Raw genomic sequence first — 23,045 nt, forward strand, 5'->3', positions numbered from 1 at the left:
TGGTCTTTTAAAATAGAATAGCCGCTTTTAAAAGTAGAAAATGTAAAGTAATGTGCCAATCAACTGTAACAAAATGACTACAAATGTTTGTATTCTCTTCTTCCTGAAATCTCACTAAAGCGAGAGTCAAGGAGTAAAAAAGGTATAAACTCACCAAGAAGGATAAAAAGAATATAAGTATTAAAGGCTGACATTTGGGTAAGGAGAACAAAGATGGAACAAAATAATGATATGTATTTGATAGAGGTGTTGGACCATATGGAAAAAGTTAGCAATAATTACATAGAAAACTAAACAAATATACAGGAAAAGCACAATTGAACTAGGCTTAGCAATGAATAATGTCCTTGTGTCAGCAGCAAACACTGCCCAATTATTTCACCAAAAACTGTGATAGGGAACCGGCAGGATTTGAAGGGGGAGAGGCGTGCGAGTACATGTGCACGTGGGTGGGAAATCTTCTTCTGACGTGTAGGAAATGAGCAGATAATGTGCGAAATTTTTAAAAGGATATTTGTGTAAGTATTTTATTTATGGAGGAGTTCCAGTCGTGGCTCAATGGTTAATGCATCCGACTAGGAACCAGGAGGTTGCAGGTTTGATCCCTGGCCTTGCTCAATGGGTTAAGGATCTGGTGTTGCCGTGAGCTGTGGTGTAGGTCACAGACGCAGCTCGGATCCCACATTGCTGTGGCTCTGGCGTAGGCTGGTGGCTACAGCTCTCACTGGACCCCTAGCCTGGGAACCTCCATATGCCGCGGGAGCGACCCAAGAAATGGCAAAAAAGACAAAAAAAAAAAAAAGTATTTGATTTATAAATAGGGAGGTAATTACTAGAAGAAACTACTTAAAAGGATGTGAGGGATGATCTTCTCTGAGGACTGTGAGGGTTAAGCAGGGCTGGAGATAAGCTTCTTAAATCTTTGCAAACTGTGTTCAAAGAAATTAACAGAGGAGTTCCCATCGTGGCGCAGCGGAAATGAATCCAACTAGGAACCAGGGGTTTGCGGGTTGGATCACTGGCCTTGCTCAGTGGGTTAAGGATCTGGTGTTGCCATGAGCTGTGGTGTAGGTCGCAGATGTGGCTCAGATTCCGTGTTGCTGTGGCTGTGGTGTAGGCTGGTGGCTACAGCTCCGATTCGACCCCTAGCCTGGGAACCTCCATATGCTGCAAGTGCAGCTCTAAAAAGACATAAAGACAAAAAAAAAAAAAAAAGAAAAGAAAAGAAATTAACAGAAATAAGCCCATTTTAGAAACTAGAAAAGAGTTCCTGTTGTGGTTCAGTGGAAACGAATCTGACTAGTATTCATGAGACTGTGGGTCAATTCCTGGCCTCACTCAGTGGGTTAAGGATCCAGCATTGCCGTGAGCTGTGGTGGAGGTTGCAGATGTGGCTTGGATTTGGTGTTGCTGTGGCTGTGGCATAGGCCAGCAGCTGTGGCTCTGATTCGACCCCTAGCCTGGGAACCTCCATATGCCATGAGTGCAGCCCTTAAAAGACAAATAAAATTAAATTAAATTTTAAAAAAGTGCTTCAAGGATTTCCCTTTGTGGCCCACTGGAAATGAACCCAACTAGTGTCCATGAAGATGCAGGTTCGATCCCTGGCCTCGCTCAGTGGGTTAAGGATCCGGCATTGCTATAAGCTGTGGTGTAGATCTCAGAAGCAGCTCGGATCTTGTGTTGCTGTGGCTGTGGTGTAGGCTGGCAGCTGTAGCTCCCATTGGACCCCTAGCCTGGGAACCTCCATATGCTGCAAGTGTGGCCCTAAAAAAAAAAAAAAAAAAATCAAAAAACAAAACCCACTAGAAAGAATATAAAATGTATGAAGGAAGCTCTAGTTTGAAAGAACAAGGATGGTTGAAAGAAGAGGCATAAGGAAATTTTCCTTCTGATTACAAGGAAATAATCACCAACCTGTGACTGTCCTGTCCTTGCAGCTCAAGAACACAAAGATAAGAAAGGCAGAACTGAAGAGAAGGCGACTACTACCCTCTGGCAGGATATTTTGGTTGTTGCATTAGAGACCGCTCACTATAATGGAAACTAACAATCATTCCAGCTCCAAGAATCCAGGAAGCTGCATAAACTGGGGAAGTTGGTTATTAAATGAAGGAAGTATGGGGAACTCAACTGAATAGCTGGGCTGTCTTAGTAATTAGAGTAAATGATAACGTCTAGCATGCCAATGTGATGTCAAGTTTTTCTAAAGCTCCAAAGCTGTGTTAGGTATGGACAAGCCCTAACAAACTTACAAAGATTCAAGATGAGCGAGGGTTACTTAGGTCTTGAGGCAAAAAGAGGTATAGACTAATAAGCTGATGCCTTGTAAGAATGGCGGTATCTAGTGTCTGCCTCTTTAAATCAAGATCTAAATAATATATTCAAACACTCAAATAAGGCCAATATATTTGCTTACCTTGTTCTCTAATTCCCACTTTGGAGAACAAAAAGTAGAAAAGAGTAAAATCTGTATTAACTGACAGTTAACTATACTTGCCAGAAGCCATTTGGATCATGAAATATATATATATTTTGCTTTTTAGGGCCACACTTGTGACATATGGAGGTTTCCAGGCTAGGGGTCTAATCAGAGCTACAGCTGCCGGCCTACGCCACTGCCACAGCAACGTGGAATCTGAGCCAGGTCTGCAAACTACACCAGAGGTCACGGCAACGCCAGATCCTTAACCCAGTGAGTGAGGCCAGGGATCAAACCCACAACCTCATGGTTTCTAGTCGGATTCATTTCTGCTACGCCATGACAGGAACTCCTTATTTATTTATTATAATAAATAAAAACCTACTAGCAAAGACAATAAAAATTCCTAACATTTAATGAGTGTTTCTGAGATGCCAGGCACAGTTCTGAGCACTTTATATGTATTCATCCTTGTAATGCTTCCAACAATCCTTTGAAGTAAATGCTACTATTATTCCTAATTTTACTGAGGGAGAAGTTGAGGAACAGAAGGTGAAGAATATGGCCCAAGATCACAGAGCTGTCACATGACCTGCATGTGCTGCATCTGCTACCCAACCCCCGACCTGGCAGCAGTGCCTCGGAGAAAATCACTACTGGAGTAGTCCTAGCCTTGCAAATCCTAACTCCAAACACAGCAAATCTTACATTTTCAAGTATTTTTCAGCGTCACTGCATAAATTTTACTTTCTGTGGGACTCCAAGGTCAGAGGAAGGAGAAACAGTCTGTATACTGCCTCCCCTACAAACAGGCTAATCCTCCTCTTGGGTCTAGTTGGGCTTCATACGGGCTGCTTTGTTCTTAATAGGTGTATTTATTTACATTTATCTTTATGTGGAAAAGGGAAGAAGTAATGTTAATGAGATTTATGGGGTAACTTTAACTTGAGATGCTGTTGACGTTAGTGATGACTGAGGAACCATACAAAAGAAAATCAAAACTCTGTATGTGAGTGAGTTTTGGTTTTCAACTAGTGATTCTCAAACACCGCCACTTCCACATCTGCATGGGCTACTGCAAGCCCCTTCAATCCCTTATCCTACTACCCTCTCCAAATAAATAAAATAAAACCCAAACCAGCACCAAAGAGCTGGGAATCCACCTTGTCAGGACTGCCTCTATCGGCACAATACAGAACTGAGCTGAGAAAACCGAACCTCAAGAATATGATGACCAAGGAAGGGCTCTGCTGTGGTTAAGGACACATGACAAAGTTGTCCTAGTGCTGACTGAAGGTGTAAGTGAGGAAGGAGGGGAAAGGAACCACCAATCACTGCTGCTTTGAGAGTAATCCCGCCCTACACTTTCAGGGGAACTGGCATCACAGCTGATTATGGATGACAAAGAAGCAGGATGCTACTCATTCTCTTGTATTTACGAAGCTTTCAAAGAGTGAAAAACCCTGTATGTTAACATCCTCTTTATGCTCTCAAAAGAAACATTTACTGATACTATGACAAGCGAGCCTTCTGATGTCCCAGCAAACAGTAAGTGGTTGTCTTTCAGCTGAATCCAGGGAAGAAAATAAAGCAGTCTCAAGGACCCCCAGCGAGGTGGTGCCAGTAGAGGAAGTACCCCCTGAACTTCGGGTTCACTTTTTTCCTAAGTTGTCTACCGGCATTTCACCTCAAACCTATGCAAAGAGAAGCTGCAGAATCAGCAAAGCTGACTGATAGGTCAGGTTCTCACTAGCTCTGAGAAAGCCAGAGCCTCCCAGGGGAGCGGTCACCTGGCCTGACGCTCTAACAAGACGGGGCTGATCTCTCACATGCACCGGTGTCTTAAGGCTCAGAGACCTGCTCTGTGCTTCAGGTACCAAGCACTGATACAGACAGGACAGAAACTCTCCTAAATTCTCCATTTCTGCCTTACTTAAGCGAAGCAGATGTCCTGATGAAATGATTAGGCAAGTCTCTGTGACAGGTACTCTGGGCTAGGACTGGCTTAGAAAAGGTGATTGCTGTGAAAGGTAGGGTCAAGGTAGTTACCGTGACCTGCAGGACTTAAACTGTAGTTTCACATGGAAACCAGGCAGAGCTACTATAAACTGCCCTGATGAAATGCACGTATACATATAAACACCTTGTCTACAATTTCGGTCAGTGACCAGACCTAATCATGGACCTTTCAGGGGTCTACCTGGGCCTCAGGTTGAAATCTCTGTGCTAGGTAGGGCACCTATAAATAGAGGGGAAAGGAGAAGCCTTGAAAAACTGCTTCCACAATCAAAAGAACATGACCTTTTCTCCCCAGTGATATATAAATAAGACAAGGCCACTGGAAAAGATTCAATTACTACAGAAAAGCATAAAGAAGAAAATAAATACCCATGGATGTGTGGAAGGATTGAGGAATGAAGGTTATTGGGGGGGGGGGTCTGTTTCTTTTTAGGATAATGAAAATATTCTAAAATGGATAGATGCGTAACTCTGAACATATTAAAAGCTATAATATTATACAGTTAAAAAGGGCGAAGAGTATGGTATGTGAATATCTCAATAAAGCTGTCTTCAAAAAATCACTGAAATCTGAAAAAAACATAAGCATTTCAGGGCCCTCTCATCTGTACACCATTCCTTGAAAAAGTACACAAGCACACAAGCACACATACATACATACACTGTGTTTATAGTAGACAACTGCGTTTTATTTAACAATTTTCTTTTTTTGTTGTCTTTTTGCCATTTTCTTGGGCCGTACCCGCGGCATATGGAGGTTCCCAGGCTAGGGGTCGAATCGGAGCTGTAGCCACTGGCCTACGCCAGAGCCACAGCAACACGGGATCTGAGCCGTGTTTGCAACCTACACCACAGCTCATGGCAACGCCGGATCCTTAACCCACTGAGCGAGGCCAGGGATCGAACTCACAACCTCATGGTTCCTAGTAGGATTTGTTAACCACTGAGCCACAATGGAAACTCCCAATTTTCTTTTTTATGGGAGGATGAGTGGGGCTTATTCCCCCAGATGGCTTGGCTTTCATACTAGATCATTTGAGATGAAAACTTTAATAGTATTACCTAGGATGGAGTAATGTAAAGGATTCTTTTCAATTTTACTTCCATTAAAAAGAAAAGAAAAGGAGTTAAATTTTAAAAATGCATGGAGTTCCCGTGGCAGCTCAGCAGAAACAAACCTGAATAGCATCAGTGAGGCCACAAGTTCGATTTCTGGCCTCCCTCAGTGGGTTAAGGATCCGACATTGCTGTGAGCTGTGGGGTGGCTTGCAGAGGCAGCTCAGATCTGGTGTGGCTGTGGTGCAGGCCAGTAGCTATAGCTCCAATTCGACCCCTAGCCTGGGAACCTACATATACCGCATGTGTGGCCCTAAAAAGACCAAAAAAATTAAAAAATAAAAAAAGCAAATCAGTTATATATAGAGTATACAGAAGTAATCTGCAGCTATGGCATAAATTACTATGTGCCAGGTACTAAGTGTTACAGATGTAATAGGACAGTGCCTGTCCAGAGAGAGACAAATTAGACAACAATTACAAGACAGTGTGGTTAGTACAGCATGTTTGGGTGTAATGAAAACACAGTATGAGCTATGTAGCAGAAACATGAGGTTCTTCACTGCGGGTCGCCCTGGGGACCAAGGGCCATGTCTGTCATTATTCACATGTGGACAAAATTTCATGGACTTTTTTTGGCCAGAACTGGTATAGGCACTTAACTCCCATTTATACGCTTAGGGTAGATTTCCCAAAGAAAATGAATTGGCTCCAAGGCTATAAACATTTTCAGAGCTGCATTAAAAAATGTTCCAGGGAGTTCCCGTCGTGGCGCAGTGGTTAACGAATCCGACTAGGAGCCATGAGGTTGCGGGTTTGGTCCCTGCCCTTGCTCAGTGGGTTAACGATCTGGCGTTGCCGTGAGCTGTGGTGTAGGTTGCAGACGCGGCTCGGATCCAGCGTTGCTGTGGCTCTGGCGTAGGCCGATGGCCACAGCTCCGATTCGACCCCTAGCTTGGGCACCTCCATATGCCGCGGGAGCAGCCCAAAGAAATAGCAAAAAGACAAAAAAAAAAAAAAAGTTCCAATTAATTTTCCTACCAAGAGTGGTCAAGCGTGCCAATTTCACCTACAATTAGCTAGCACCAGATATTTCCATCAAAAAAAGAAAATTTGTGGGGTTTTTTTTTTTTTTTTTTGTCTTTTTAAAGTGAGAATTGCAACAATTTAAATTTCTTATTTATTTATTTATTGGGCCACACCCGTGGCATATGGAGGTTCCCAGGCTAGGAGGTCAAACTGGAGCTATAGCTGCTGGCCTACACCACAGCCACAGCCACGCAGGATCCGAGCCACATCTGTGACCTACACCAGTGGTCACGGTAATGCCAGATCCTTAACCCACTGAGAGAGGCCAGGGATCGAACCTGCAACCTCATGGTTCCTAGTTGGGTTCATTTCCACTGTGCCATGACAGGAACTCCTGTTTTTTGAAATGGCACAAAAAATTGTACTTTATTATTATTATTATTATTTTTGCTTTTTAAGGCTGGGCCTGCTGCATATGGAAGTTCCCAGGCTAGGGGGTGAATCGGAGCTGCACCTGCCAGGCTACACCAATGCCAAAGCAACGCAAGACCTAAACCCCATCTGCGACCTACACCACAGCTCATGGCAACGCAAGATCTTTAACCCACTGAGTGAGGCCAGGAATTGAACCCGCATCCTCATGAACTAGTTCATAACCTGCTAAGCTACAATGGAAACTTCCTCATTATTATTTTAATCTACATTTCTTTGTCTATCAGAAAAGTTTCTCAAAATTTTACTATTTGTATTACCCTACCATGAATTGCCTATTTTTAAAAAAAATTTCTTTTTATTTTTGGCTGTGCCTGTGGCATGTGGAAGTTCCCAGGCCAGGGATCAAAACAGCGTCACAGCAGTGGCAATGCTGGATCCTTAACCTGCTGTACCACAAGGGAACTCCTTTGCCTATTTTTCTTAATCACTTACATGCTAAAGATTTTTCTTATTAATCACTATGATCTCTTTATGTAGCAAAGGCTTTAACTGCTTGTTCTTTTTTTAAAAAAAAGTTTATTGAGACATAATTCACATACTATACAATTCACTCTTTTAATGTATATGATTCATTAGTTTTTAGTATATTCACATAGTTGTGCAACCATCACCACCATCTAATTCCAGAAGATTTTCATCACTCCAAAGAAACCTCCTACCTATTAGCAGTTACTTTCTTTTTCTGCCCAGATTCCCTGCTCTAGGCAACCATAAATCTATTTCCTGACTGTATAGCTCTGTTTGTCCTTCTTGTTGCAAATCTTTTTTCTTTAATTATACTTTGCATTTTAATTAAGGTTAAATTGTTTTCAACATGAATGAGTTTTAAACTTTTAAGAGATTAAACCTATCACTCTTTCCTCTTTGACTTCTCCATCCAGAGACTAAATACTGTCTTTCTGTGCGCGTTCTGCATCACGTCTTCCTTTCCACCTCCTGGTTCATGAATTCTCTCTTAGCTGCGTCTGCTGCAAAACCCATTCACTGGACTTTAAATTTTAGTTATTCTACTTTTTATCTTTAGACATACTTGGCTTATTACATATTTGGTTTATTTTTCAAATCTGCCACACTAGTTTTGGTTGTTCCCTATCCCTGAAGATATTTTTAAGCTTATCTTGTTTTCTTTGCGTATAATAAGCTTGGTTACGTAATAATTTGTGTGATAAGTCCAACATCTAAAGTCTTCTGGGACCTTGTTTTCTCGTGCTTGGTTATTTTGTGACTATATTCTAGTTACTGTACATAATTAAATGTACAGTAATTATTAACAATTATGGGAGGAAGAATGGGGAGTTACCACTTACCGGTTAAGAGGTTCTGTGTGGGGTGATGAAAAAGTTTTGGAAATTGCAGTGACACAACATTGTGGATATATTTAATGCCACTATACTGTACATTTTTAAATGGTTAGAATAGCAAATTTTATGTTAAATGTTACAATATAATTTTTTAATTATTTAAAATTTTAAAATAAAGGTATAAATTTAAAAAAATTATTGTGAGGATTCTTTGGGGTCTAGGATGAAGGTGCCTTCTTCTTAAGAGATATACTGTTGCTCTTATAAGACATCCACAGATACTACAGTATATAAACATTTTAAATTATAATTCCCAGCTTGAACTTTCCTGAATCCCAATAATGCAAATCTGTAGGAGAGGGAGAACATTTGGTGATAACAACCTCTGGTGACAAGACAATCCCTGGGGATGAGCTGAAGGGGTACCATTTTAATATATGATTCATCTGAAGGTGTCTTCCTTTGGGGTCTAGCTCAATGTTGGAGGTCTTCTTTCAGACTGCCCACTTCAAGTTGGGTCTGGGCTTTTGTTTTTGATCTTCAAGACCATAAAACTAAAACTTAGTTTCAGCAAATGCCCCCAGGGCAAGTGCAGGTTCTTAAGCTAGGTTCACCTTTTAGGGGCTGACTTTTCTCTTAAGATGTTGGCTTGGTAGTTCACTGCTTTCTTACTAGCTCTTTTATACTTTTAAAGTCTCTCTCTCTCTCTCTTTTTTTTCTTTTTTCTTTTTTGGCTGCTTCCATGGCATATGGGAGTTCCAGGCCAGGGATGAAATTTGAGCCAGAGCTGCGACTTACACCACAGCTGCAGCAACACAGGATCCTTAACACAATGTGCTGGGCCAGGGATTGAACAGGTGCCTCCACAGAGACAAGCCTGATTGTTAACCCATTGCACCACAGTGGGAATTCCCTTTTAAAGTGTTTTAAATAGGTTACCCTGCATAAAAGTTGTTTTAGCTGAGCTATCGCATTTAGCTGAGATATCACACCATTATTGCAGATGGAAGACAGAAATGTATTTTCTAGATTTTTGTCTAGTTTGAATGTATGATTTCATGTTTGAATGCATCTGACAATATGGCGCATACTGAAGTTTCTTTGTTAGTAATAGTCAGCATAGGAGATTTTCCACGTATCAAATCTGTCATCCTAAAGAAGTGTCTTCACTCCAGTGCCTTTCCTTGCCACTGCTGTCTCACTGAGCTTAACCTGAAGTTATTCTCACATTTTCATGTACAATTTTTGACCCACTGACCTAACTGATCCCCTCAGGCACCTAGTAAGTGTTACATGTAACAGCTTCTAATACAAATTGGTGAAAGATCAAACATATGGTACCACTAGAGAATCATCAAGAGGAGCAGAGCAGGGTGACTCTATGAGCTATCCTTTCCTTTGTATGTCCCTGTTATGAATAGTACCTGGATAGACACATCTGCACGAAACTGAGCTGCGGATTTAACCATTTGGTGGCTCAATTGCAAGATGAGAAATAATGGATATGTTCAATTTTATCTAATTAGTATTCCCCAACTTAGTAATGTTGCAAACTGAATCACTTCACAAGCTAAATATAGAAAAGTTACTATTATGGTCTGGTTTCTAAGCAACCATTTCATTAAGAAAAGCTCCACTGGGGAAAAACATCTGTTTGTCAGTAAGGTTTCTGCTGTGACCATATGTAATTTCATGGCGCAAAAGCCATGGTCACCCTGCGCCTTAGTAATCCCTAGTTGTGAAAGGGTCAGCCAGGGGTACTACCACAGAGGGAGCCGTCTGTTTCAACCTGTGTTAGTCCCTGAAACTTGCTATCATCAAACAATTCAGTTTTCCTGAACAGTCACATAATTTAAAAACTATTAACTTCTCATTTTAAAATCAATAAATGTTTGTACTAGAAAATGTGAAAAATATAAGAAAAAAGGGACAAAGAAGAAAATAAAATTCACTTGAGGTTGTTTTCTTTCTTTCTTTTTTTTTTTTTTGGCCTGAAGCTTGTGGAAGTTCCTGGGCCAGGGATCCAATCTGTGCCACAGCTGTAACCAGAGCCAGAGCAGTGACAACACCAGATTCTTAACCCATTGAACCATGAGAGAACTCCAAAACACTTGAGTTTTTGATGGCTTCATGTTAGATCTCATTTGAAAAAATGGACTCTGATGCTAATAAAAATTATTTGAAAAACACTGACCTAAAATAACTGCATGTGGTTTTACCTTTGTCATCTGCAATAAGAACATTTTTCTAAGGTTAGGGTCTATGTTGGACTGAGTTCAGAAATTTGGAGAGATAGCCAGACATAGTCATTGCTTTTCATGAAAACAGGCCTAAAAAGAGACAGCAATCTCTGAGAGGGGTGAGTGTCACATGACTTATCACATATGACATGGGTTATAAAACTTCCTTGATAAGTCAGGTAGATGGCCTAAGACAGTGATTTTTCAAACACTTTTTTTTTTTTTTTTAAAGCAGCAGAACCTTGTTTCTGCATGATATTTTTAGAGGAGGCTTGATGAAAGAACAAAAAAAAGAGCCTATCCAGGGGTTCTCTTGTGACACAGTGAGTTAAGGACCTGGCATTGTCATTGCAGTGGCTTAGGTTGCTGCTGTGGTATGGGTTCGATCCACATGCCACAGGTACGTGGAAAAAAAAAAAATCGAGAGCCTACCCAGCACACCTGTTCTTCACTGATCCTCAGGGTCCTCTGGAATAGAGACATTCACTTCACGTGGTCTGTCCTGTTTGTGGGCTCCTTCCCTGGCACAGCACTGCTACTTTGCTGTTCCCTCAGACTGGACCACCGTTCCCTCCCTTCTTTATTAGGTTAATTTCTAAATCATCTATCCGATCTCAGCTTACCGGTCACTTCCTCCTGCATAGGCTCTGTATCACTGTACACCTTTTCTTCATAGCACCTGTCAAAGCCACACTTCATGTTTATGTGTGGGATTTTTTTTTTTTTTTTTGGCCATGCCCAGAGCATGCACAAGTTCCCAGACCAGGATCAAACCCACATCACGGCAGGGACCCAAGCCACAGTAGTGGCAATGCCAGATCCTTAACCTGCTAGACCACCAGGAGAGTCCAGTTTTTTGATTAGTACGTGTTCCTCCAACCTCAGATTATACATTGCACTGAGGCAGGCCTGACTGATTTTCCAGAGCACTGTACTGAGCACAGTGCCCTCGCCCGTAGCAGGTCTGCAATAAATACTTGTTGAAGAAACGAACATTTAAAACCATTAAGAAAAAAAAATCAACACCCAAAGATACTTTACAAGTTCTTCTGTAGCTGTCTAAAGTTAGGCTGCCAATAATGGAAAACAAAAGTTGGCCCTAAAGTCCAGAAGTGCTTCTGAAACAGTCTTCTCCTAAGAAAGAAAACCTCAGCAGTCATGCCCTGGCAGGTGGATGGGAGAGATGACCTAATTAGGTCTCTGGTAGTTCAGAGTCTGCCGTCCATTCCCTGAGGCTCAGTTCATTCCCAACCTTCTGGCCTCCTCCAGGACTGCAGGTTCCACAAGGTCAGGCAACAAAACCAAGTGCACAAGTCTAATGTAAAAACCTACAAATGAGTGGCCCAAACCGTACAGACACCACTGAAGCGCACTTTGCCACCACTGCCCAAGATCTTGACGTGACCAGAGGCGGAAGTGGATGCTTCCATCAGTTAGAAATGTTAAACTCATGATTCAGCAACAAAAGGAACTATGTCAGGGTTAATAAAAAATATAATTGGGCTTATTAAGTGTGTGAACAGCTTCAAGGATCATCTTAATCACATCTGGTGAGACGAGGAATGTTAATTTGTATTTGAAAGGAAGGGTAAGATAAGTGCTCTCGTTTGGGAGGGAAAAGCAAGAGCAAAGGGAGCCTCCAGCCATTGCCTCAAAGTAGTTCTAGTAAAACGGATCGATTCCTTAGAGTAAAGGAATGGTGCACTTAGAGCTAAGCCTAACGAGGAGCTTGCTATTTTAGGTGTGAGCTCTCTTGCTACTTTATCTTCCTTAAGGTGTCTTCAGATTCCAACTTTACTAAAGAAAAGGTGGCTCCAGGGCAAAATTTAAAGAGCTGTTCTGCAGCAAAGGTACTTGTATCTTATTAATAGCTTGTAAAGTAGACATTTAAACTGACTTTTTATCCCAAGGTATCTCACAAGTGCCTTACAGGTACTGAATCCTGCCTTTGTGACAGCTAGGTGACATGAATAGGAGGTGAAGAACTGGAAATGAGCCCTGGAAATCAAGAAATTAAGAAGTATTTAATTGCTTAGCAGAAAATGTCAAGATCCACTGGTCCCATGGCTTAATGTTATTGTGTGCAAGAGCAGAGGCCATGGTTGAGAAAGGTGGGGAAGTAGAATGGCGAACAGAGGGAAGTACAGAGACGTCTAAGGCCTCGGCTCTGGAGTTGATGCCAGACTCCATCACTCGCTCACTGGTTGGCCTTTTACTGGTCACAACCTTTCACCTTTAGTTTCTTTGTCTGAAAAATGGGGAGATAAAGAAATTGGCTCTTACAGGGTTGTGCTGAGAAGTAAATAACATAAATTACATCTGCCATGTGGCTGGTGCTCAAGAAATATGTCTGAAAATACCAACGAAGGAAATAAAATAACCATCAACACGCACGATGCTTTCAAATCCAGGCAGCTCTCACCGAGATATTACAGGTAGACTGGCAGCAACAAGCCTTTAAAGCCCTCCTGGAGCCCAGACACAAAAGCTCAGAGGCCTTGTCTTGGATTCCGAAAAGGCCGGCGTCCCCCTTCTGCCCACAGACCAGCTGACCTGCGGATCCTCCCTTTGCACTCGCCTGCTCCTGAACACCTCCCTGCGCTGGCTTGTCTTTCGGTCTCCGCCCCTCACTCCATCTCCACACGTCCAAACGCTGCCCATTCCTAGTCACAGTTCCAAGAGTTCCACGAACAACTACTGCTCTGGATTTTCCAAGTTTATTTTTTAATTAACTGATTATTTTATTTTATTTTTTGCTTTTTAGGGCTGCACCTGTGGCATATGGAAGTTTCCAGGCTAGGGGTCAAAGCTAGAGCTGCTGGCTACAGCCATAGCCACAGGGGATCCGAGCCACGTCTTCAACCTACACCACGGTTCACGGCTCACGGCAACGCCGGATCTTAACCTACTGAGTGAGGCCAGGGATCAAACCTGCGTCCTCACGGATAAGGGGTTGGGTTCATTTCCACTGAGCCACAACAGGAACGCCTCTTTTTTTTTATTTTTAAAAGGGCATAATTCACTGATCTTTAGTATACTTACAAAGTTGTGCAATGGTCACCACCATTGAATTCCAAAACATTTCATCATCTCCCCAAAGAAAGTTCATACCCATTATCAGTCCCTCCCCATTTCTCCTTCTTCCCACTCTCTGGAAACTGCAGATCTGCCTCCTGTCTCTATAGATTTGCCTTTTCCTGACTTCTCATACAAAATGTGGCCTTTTGCATATGGCTCCTTTCACTTACTATGTTTTTTTGTTTTCCTGCTGTGCTGGGCTAGGGATCAAACCTTCGACCCAGCGTTCCCAAGATGCTGCCAATCCCACTGCACCACAGCGGGAACTTCTCACTAAGTTCTGAAGGCTCGTCCACTTTGTAGTATTAATCAGAACTCCATTCTTTTTTATTGCTAAATGATATTCCACTGAATAGACAGACCGTATATAATTTATCCATTCATCAGGTGATAGATAGGTTGTTTCTACTTTTTGGCTGTTATGAATAATGCTGCTATGAGCATCACATATATACATATGTTTTCATTTTTCTTGGGTGTATATGTCCAAGTGGAACTAGTGGGTCATGTGGTAACTATGTTTAACCTCTTGAGAACTGCCAGACTGTTTTGCAGAGAAGCTGCACCATTTTACATTTCTTCCAAAAGTTTATCAGGGTTTCATTTCTACACAGCCTCTTTTTTTTTTTTTTTTTTTTTTTTTTGCTTTTTAGGGCTGTGCTGCAGCACATGGAAGTTCCCAGGCTAGGGGTTGAAACACAGATACAGCTGCTGGCCTGCACCACAGCCACAGCAACGTGGGATCTCAACTATGTCTGCAAGCTACACCATAGCTCATGGCAACAAAGCATCCCTGAGCCACTGAGTGAGGCCAGGGATCAAACCTGCATCTTCATCGATACTATTCAGATTCATTTCCTCTGTACCACAATGGGGACTCCCCATACTATTTTTATTTATTTATTTATTTGTCTTTTTGCCTTTTTTAGGGCCGCTCCCGTGGCATGGGGAAGTTCCCAGGCTAGGGGTCTAATCAGAGCCACAGCAACACGGGACTCGAGCCGCGTCTGCAATCTACACCACAGCTCACGGCAACACCGGATCCTTAACCCACTGAGCAAGGGCAGGGATCGAACCCGCAACCTCATGGTTCCTAGTCGGATTCGTTAACCACTGCACCACAACGGGAACTCCCTCCCTATATTATTTTAAAGCAAGGAATTTTAAAATGTAATTTACTAGCATCAGAAATGAAACAAGTTCTATATAGGAATCTACATGTTCACCTAATCCACAATCTCAGTAAACTGTATAAATCCCCAGATTTATTTCTGAAGGCTCTTTCCTAACGCTCCTTTAAAAAGATGCTGATGTCTCCTGTGCTGAAAGCAGTAAGGACCAGCAGAGGGAAGGAGGGCAGGCAGTGTGAGGTAACATACATATTCTTCTAATGGAAGATGAGTTTCAAAGATACACACAGAGTGCTTCAAATAATAATACTGTACTCACCGCCAAATGAGCAAAACTACCCACGTGCAAATCAACCAACCATTAGATCAGCATATTATTATTATTAAGCTCTGGAAAGAGTTCGTTTGTCGTGAAACCACTTCTCATAGGCAGACCTGGTTGTCCTATACCTAAGACCATCTGGAAACCCAGCCTTGTGCCTTGGGAAAAGGAACAGCTATTTTAGGATGAATTATTTTCCCCTGTGGCAAGAGCACAGTCTTCAGAGTTGGGCTGACACTTTGTATCTGTGTCACTTTGGGCCACTTATTTAACCTCTTTGAGCCTCAGTTCCCTCATCAGTAAGATAGAGATTAAAATTCCTAATTTGTAGAGTTACTATGACTGACATACAAGTGGTGACTTCTATAAAACTTACTTCTATCTCTTATGTGGCGATTATTCTGGGAAATCTTAGAAAGTGAAAATAACTAAACTTGAAGTAGCTAGTTATCTTTTATTCACAGGTAAAAGTACTAAGCTGCTGAAGAAGCTGATGAAAATCTCAATGTGTCAATCTTCAGGAAGTGTGCCCAGTTTCTTGGGTTAGAACATGATGGTAGATAGTATTAAAGAAAAAAAAAAGAACATGTGTGTATGTGTGGCTGGGTCACTTTGCTGTACAGCAGAAATTGAAGCGACATTATAAATGAACGATACTTTAATTTAAAAAATCTTAAAATTTTTTTATTATAGTTGATTTACATTGTTCTGTTAATTTCTGCTGTACAGCAGTTTCTGTTGTGGTGCAGTGGAAATGAATCTGACTAGGAACCATGAGGTTGAGGGTTTGATCCCTGGCTTCGATCAGTGGGTTAAGGATCCGGCATTGCCGTGAGCTGTGGTGTAGGTCACAGATGCAGCTCGGACCCTACGTTGCTGTGGCTGTGGCATAAGCCAGCAGCTGCAGCTCCAATTTGACCCCTGCCCTGGGAACTTCCATATGCCATGGGTATGGCCCTAAAAAGACAAAAAAAAAAAAAAGAAGAAGAAGAAGAAGAAAAAAAAAAAGAAAGAGAAAAAGAAAAATGCAATCTCTGACTTGGGAGAGAAGAGGAGGCATGAATATTCATTACAGTGTTACCCATAATACCTTAAAAATGAAACAACTCAAATGTCTATCAACTGATGAATGGATAAACAAAATGTGGTTAATCAATACAATGGAGTATTACTCAGCCACAAAATGGAAAGAGGTCCTGATACTTGTTACCTTACAAATGCAAACATTATGCCAGGTGAAAAGAGCCAGACACAAAAGTCCATACACTGTACGACTCTATACTACGAAAAGTCCAGAACAGGCAAATCCACAGCGAAAAAATGTAGCTTAGGGCTTCCCAGGGGCTTGGGAGAATGAAGAACAGCAGCTGATAGAGGGTTTCTTTTTGAGATGATGAAAAAGTTCTAAAATTAGATAGTGGTGAGGCTGCCCAGATCTCTAAATTACTAGAAACCACCAAGTTTGTATGTATAAGTATTCAATGTGAATTTTAGGTGTATAGGCTATTACTCAAATAAGAAGTTTAAAAAATGGGGATATGGCCTATTTGCCAGAACTACTTCAAGAATTTACTGAGCTAGCATATACGAGAGACATTTACTAAATGCTCATTTGTTAATTAGGTGCTACAGACACCAGGTCTGGACACAAAAGAAATCTCATTTCAAGGACCTAAATGGAGATAGTAAACTTCACAGGGAGACCTTCCAAATTTCAATGCCTGATCCAATTAGATGCTCCTTCAAGGGATGGAACTGTTTAGGGTTAATGGCTGCCCAACTTACTTTATTTGAAGTAGGAATCTGAGAGTGAGATAGGGAGTTCAGCCTCTCTCTCTGACAAGTTAAGACTTGTAATCCTGCTCGGTTTGAAACTCTGTAAAAGTAATTTCACCTTGTATCCACCTTCCCCCCTTTCAGGCCTTCTGCCTTCCCTCCCCTTGGCTCTTCTGCCAGAAATGAAAACTCTTCTGTGAAAGGAAGAGGGTAGAAGAGCTAGTGCAATTTGCTCAGGCACGTCGAGATGTGTAGATTCTCTTCAGTCCACACACTGGCATATGCTTTCACCTCCCAGGCTTGGCTCCAAGCCTGGGGTTTCTTTTTTTCAATGAGCCTAGTAGTTTCATCCAAAGATTCTTTTGACACTGATGAGGATCACTTGGATCCCTGAAATGCATCTATCACTGGTGTTGCTTTCAAAATGTTCTTTAAATAATTGAAAGTGCCTGAGAGGACACATGAGCAGACCACAGTATGATAAACAACTTGATTATTATATCTTATTTGAAGAACATCGCATATTTATCACACTCATTACTGTACATCTATTTCAAGACTGAAATGTGAAAAATGCTTGAAACAGCAAATACACATTATGGACCCTAAAGGACATATTTTAACTTCTATTTTGGAAAAGAGAAGACTTCTACTTTTTATCTTATACACTCTGCTGTCATTTAAATGTTTTTCAAACAATAAGAATGAATTAATTTGTGTAGTAACAATGAAGAGAAAACAATGAGAAAGGAATATACAAGGCATCCAAGTAGGAGAGACACTTAAAGGGCACAGTCTAAGATTAAGTTCTCTATTTATAAACTCTGGATTGTAACTGGAACTAGGCAATTTGTATATAATTCCTTGCCTGAAGAAGTTGCTACTGAGTATCTGAGAGCAGCTGCCATGAGAACTAAATCAACCATCACTCTCTCAGTGGGACTAAAAGGAGATGAAGTCTTTACTATAATTAAAATTTAACTCATAAGGAATTTAGTTTTCAGCCTGTCCTGATGTACAGATAATATGTATTGATTCCTGCCTCAGGTATCAATAAGTACCTGTTGAATGAGTGAGTTTGTTTAACTCCCCTCTGCTCTGTCTCTTGAGTGTAAAAAAAGTTGGTGAGAAATTACAAAAGAAATGCAAAATATCAATAAAGTGGAGTTCCGGCTGTGGCACAGTGGATTACCAATCTAACTGCAGCGGCTCGCGTCGCTGCAGGGGTATGGGTTCGATTCCCAGCCTGGTGTGGTACGTTAAAGATCAGGTGTTGCCGCAGCTGTGGTGTAGGTGGCAGCTGTGGTTCAGATCTGCTATCTGGCCTGGGAACTTCCATACCCCTTGAGTGGGGACATAAAAAATAAAATAAAGTAAGTAAAGGATACGTTGTAGCCATTTCAAATGGCAGCCTAGAAAAGGAAGACTTGAAACACACATAGGCACACACCTATACACTCACACACACACTCCCAAAACTAATGCTACTACTCAGGAGTCCCCTTCGTGGCTCAGCGGAAATGAATTTAACTAGAGGACGCAGATTGGATCCCTGGCCTCGCTCAGTGGGTTAAGGACCCCATGTTGCGGGTGAGCTGTGGTGCGGGTCACAGACTTGACTCAGATCTGGCATTGCTGTGCCTGTGGCATAGCCCAGTGGCTACAGCTCCGATTCGACCCCTAGCCTGGGAACCTCCATATGCCGCAGGTGTGGCCCTAAAAAAAGAAAGAAAAAAAACCTAATGCTTCTCAAACCACAACCAAGCCCCCTGGTTCTATTGAACATTTACATGTGGGCTGGTCTTGTCTGATTGGGAATCCAGAAAGCCTTGGCTCTGGAGTTTTAAGCCTGAGCAATTGACATTGGCAATGCAGGTGGGAAAATTCAGCTCTTTCCTTTCTTAATGGGAAATGCACCTAAGGCTCTGGCCTTTAACTGCATGTTACAAACACCAAAAACATCAATTAATTCAAACCTGTCCATCGCAGGGAGCTGAGAACAGAAATTACACCTCTACCTCCCATGTTCAACTCCAAATTAGCTACTAACTGATTAGCATGCCAATTAAGAGTAGTAAAAACAAACACAGAACCAAGTTGTGATTTTTATAGCGGACCCTAGAGGCTAATGAGCTCAGTGGGTTAATCAGCTAAGAAGTTTACTCCAAACAGCAATGTTGCCATATGAGAATGACACACCACCCTTTCCCGAAAATTGTCAAAAAAAAAAAAAAAAAAAAAAATCACCAGGAAACATCTCCTTGACAGTATCAGCTTCCTGGAAAAAGTAGAGGATGACTGGTTTTCTGAGACTTATTAATTATCAGCATTTTAGTTCCTGCCTCACTGATTTATTTGATTTCCATAAGTGCCATTCATTGTCATGTGGCTTCCTGAGCCCTACGGGGCCCTCAGGCTTATCTCAAAGCCTGGTCTCTGGGACCTCTTGGCTGTCAGTAGTTACTTTCACTCTTGACACCCTCTACTCTTTTGCTCTCACCTACCTGCCCTTTGACCTCTGTGAGTGGGTATTTTGTCTCCTTTGAAGAATTTCTTTTTGCTTTTTAACTATCATGAAACTCATTGTGAAAGTGTTTTGTATAGATAGTAGGTGCACAGTAGATATTTGCTGAATAAAGGATGAACACCAAGCTCAGGCCTTCATCGCTGTATATTTTCCCCTCTGACCTCTGTCTTATTAAGTTTCAACTCCATGTCTGCATAGAGGATATACCAAGAGGTAAGCAGCCCATAAGGAGCCTTTGTGCTCATATAGATCCTTGCTGGAAAGACTGCGCTACTGGCTTCAATTCTTCACCCTCCCTGCATCCCCGTCCTTTGCTGGGTGACTTGGCAGTCTGTCCCACTAAAGAGACAGAGTGTATTTTTCTGTTCCTTGACAAATGGGTTGGGCTCTGTTGCTTCAAGTGGCAGAAGGAGGCAACAGTGACAGGTTGCCAGTTCCAAGCTTAGGAAAAGGCCTCTTGAGTTGATTCCTGCTCTCCTACACTTCTACCATCACCACGCAGAGAGGCCCTGGGAGGCCCTGGACCGGGGACGATCAGACACAGGTGCAGCAGGGCTGCCAAGGCCCACAGACGTGAAGGGAGAGGCAAGGCTGCCCATCAAGCCCAGCTAGGTCCGCTGAGCCCAGGGGTCTACAAATGCAGGAGCAGTAATCAACGCTTGGTGTTTTAAGCTAGTGATTGTTGGCGTAACCTGTTATGTAGCAGTAACCACCTGATAGAATCCACCTACTCAAGTTTTAGCTTTGAGAAATTACACATACCACCACCTAGCAATCTAACAAGACAAACAGTAGTGATGACAACATTAAAATCCTAACATACACTGAACAATTACTATGCACTAGGCACTTTCAAGGTATTAACTCATTTAATCCTAATGTTAGCCCCTCTTTATAAACTTTTAGTAATAGAATAGTTTAGGTTTACAGATTTATTGGAAAGATGCATAGAGAGTTCTCATATACGGCATACCCAGTTGCCCCTATTATTTTTATGTTAGCATGGTACACTGTCACAAGTAATGAAATTAGAGTGACATTCTTCATTATCAACTAAAGTCCAAAATTTACTCAAGATTCTTAGTTTTTCCCTAATGTCCTTTTTCTGTTCCAGGAGCCCATCTACATTACTTATTTATTTATTTATTTATTTATTTTGTCTTTTTAGGGCCGTACCTGTGGCATATGGAGGTTCCCAGGCTAGTGACCTAATCAGAGCTGTTGCTGCTGGCCTACACCACATCCACAGCAACTCGGGATCCGAGCCGGGTCTGCAACCTACACTACAGCTCATAGCAACGCCGGATTCTTAACCCACTGAGCGAGGCCAGGGATCGAACCCACAACCTCATGGTTCCTAGTCGGATTTGTTTCCGCTGTGCCATGATGGGAACTCCCCATCCACATTATTATATTTAATTATAAGTAAAAACTGACAGTTTTATCCCTCTCCTTATTAAATTTCATTTCATTATTTTTTTGGCAACAGCTTTACTGAGATATAATTTGTATACCATAAAACTCACCAATTTAAATATACAATTCAAAGTTCCCGAACATACCAAAAGGGTTGTGCAACCATCACCACAGTTTGAGAATGTTTACATTACCCCAAAAGGAAACCCTGCACCCTTCAGCTATTACCTCCCAATACTCTCCTTTCCCCCCAGCCCTAAACAAATCTACTTTATGTCTCTATGAATTTCCCTATTCTGACGTTTTGTATACAGGAACCACACAACATGTGACTTTTACGTCACGAGCTATAGTGTTTTCAAGGTTCATCCACACTGTAACATGTTTCGGTATTTCCTCAATTGTTTTTGGCTGAATAATATGCCATTGTATGTATACACCCCGTTTTGTCCAACCATTCGTCAAATGCTGGATGGACATCTGGGTCATTTCCACCTTTTGGCTACTATGAACACTCATGTTCAAGTTTCTGTATGGACATGTTTCCATTTCCCTTGGGTGAAGACCTACAGGGAAAATCTCTGGGTCAACTGACAACTCAACGTTGATCATTCGGAGGAACTGCCAGACTGTTTTCTAAAGTAGTTGTACGATTTTAAACTCCTACTTCGCCTCCCTTTTATAGATGAGAAACTGAAGCCCAGAGGGATTAAATCATTTGCCGGTGTTCATCAGCTGAGAAGCAGGGGAAGCGGCAGTGCAGCCTGGGCAGCCCCCTCCAGGCCCCAGCTCCTGACACCTGTACCACACGGACGGAGCCAAGAGAAACTATAGGTTAACTCTGCCTTCTCACCACGTGTGCAACTCACCCTCTTGGGAGGGATGCCTAATTCTCTACACCCCTTTCATGAAGCCTCTCTCTAGATTTGAAGGCCACAAATTAATGGAGATGGGAAGAACAATAAAGAATCACAAAAGACAAACGAAATTATTGCAAAAACATTTTGAGGAAGAAAGAGTACATATTCTGAGATTCTTCAGCTTAAAGAGAGAGCCCAGATGCACAGGGACAGAATCAAGTACCTGAAAGGCCAAGGTAATAAGAGCTCATGTGTGAGCCACCCTTTACCTCCTTGAATTACAGGAAATGGGATTTCATCCATAGCGTAGTAAATACAAATGAAGGTTCCCCTATCATTATGAGATTATAAGGCCCCTTTAGGACCCCTCCAGGAATATCATTACCATGACTTAAATCAAGTCCTAGATAGGAGGCAGGAAGATGGACAAAATGACCAGCAATTTGTGGCTCTATGATGTTAGAGATTTTGTGCAAAGATATGTGATATAATCCTTGGTCCACAGATTCAAAGTCCTTTATCTAGAACTAGCTTACCCTGAATAGCAGACAGGTATACAAAGGTGTCTTCATGTTCCAAGTTCTCCAAGAAAACCTGGAACCACAAAATATAGGGTTAGGGTTAGGGTTACGATTCACAAAGATCAAGCAAGATTTAAGAACCCCTTAGAGTGGTGTCAAAAGACCAGTATAACTGGAGTTCCCATCATGGCTCAGTGGTTAATGAACCCGACTAGCAACCATGAGGATGCGGGTTTGATCCCTGGCCTCGTTCAGTGGGTTAAGGATCCAGCGTTGCCGTGAGCTGTGGCATAGGTTGCAGATGCAGCTCGGATCTGGCATTGCTGTGGCTGTGGCGTAAGCCAGCAGCTACAGCTCCGGTTCAACTCCTAGCCTGGGAACCTCCATATGCCATGAGTTTGGCACTTAAAAAATAAAGACAGAAGACAAAGAAAAAAGAATAGTATGAGTGACTCACTTTGTTGTAAACATGATGCTAATACAACACTGTAAATCAATTATACCCCAATAATTTTTTTAAAAAAAGGAAAATTAAAAAAACAGAGATAATAGGAGTTCCTGTCGTGGCTCAATGGTTAACAAACCTGACTAGTATCCATGAGGAAGTGGGTTCAATCCCTGGCCTGGTTCAGTGGGTTAAGGATCTGGCGTTGTCATGAGCTGTGGTGTAGGTCACAGACTTGGCTTGGATCCCGAGTTGCTGTGGCTGTGGTACCACAGCAACTCGGGATCCAAGCCAAGTCTGTGACCTACACCTGACCCCTAGCCTGAGAACCTCCATATGCCTCAGATGTAGCCCTAAAAAAAAGACACAAGACAAAAAAATAAAACAGAGATAACAAAAAAAGAAACT

The 23,045-nt window shown here is 42.0% G+C and overlaps 1 protein-coding gene across 1 annotated transcript in view; it reads right to left on the minus strand.

Moving 5' to 3' along the window:
- The window catches only part of TANGO6 (transport and golgi organization 6 homolog), a 198,299-nt gene that overhangs the window by 91,836 nt on the left and 83,418 nt on the right, over positions 1-23,045 (minus strand). Inside the window, exon 14 of the mRNA XM_021093875.2 lies at positions 22,208-22,265. Within this exon, the coding sequence (XP_020949534.2) occupies positions 22,208-22,265 (58 nt within the window). The remainder of the gene's footprint in view (positions 1-22,207; positions 22,266-23,045) is intronic.

Source organism: Sus scrofa, chromosome 6 (genome assembly GCF_054392235.1).
Source record: "Sus scrofa isolate SSC_HxYL_T2T_F1_AM1 chromosome 6, Sscrofa_HxYL_maternal_Yorkshire_Landrace_v2.0, whole genome shotgun sequence".
In the NCBI taxonomy this organism is placed as follows: Eukaryota; Metazoa; Chordata; class Mammalia; order Artiodactyla; family Suidae; genus Sus; species Sus scrofa.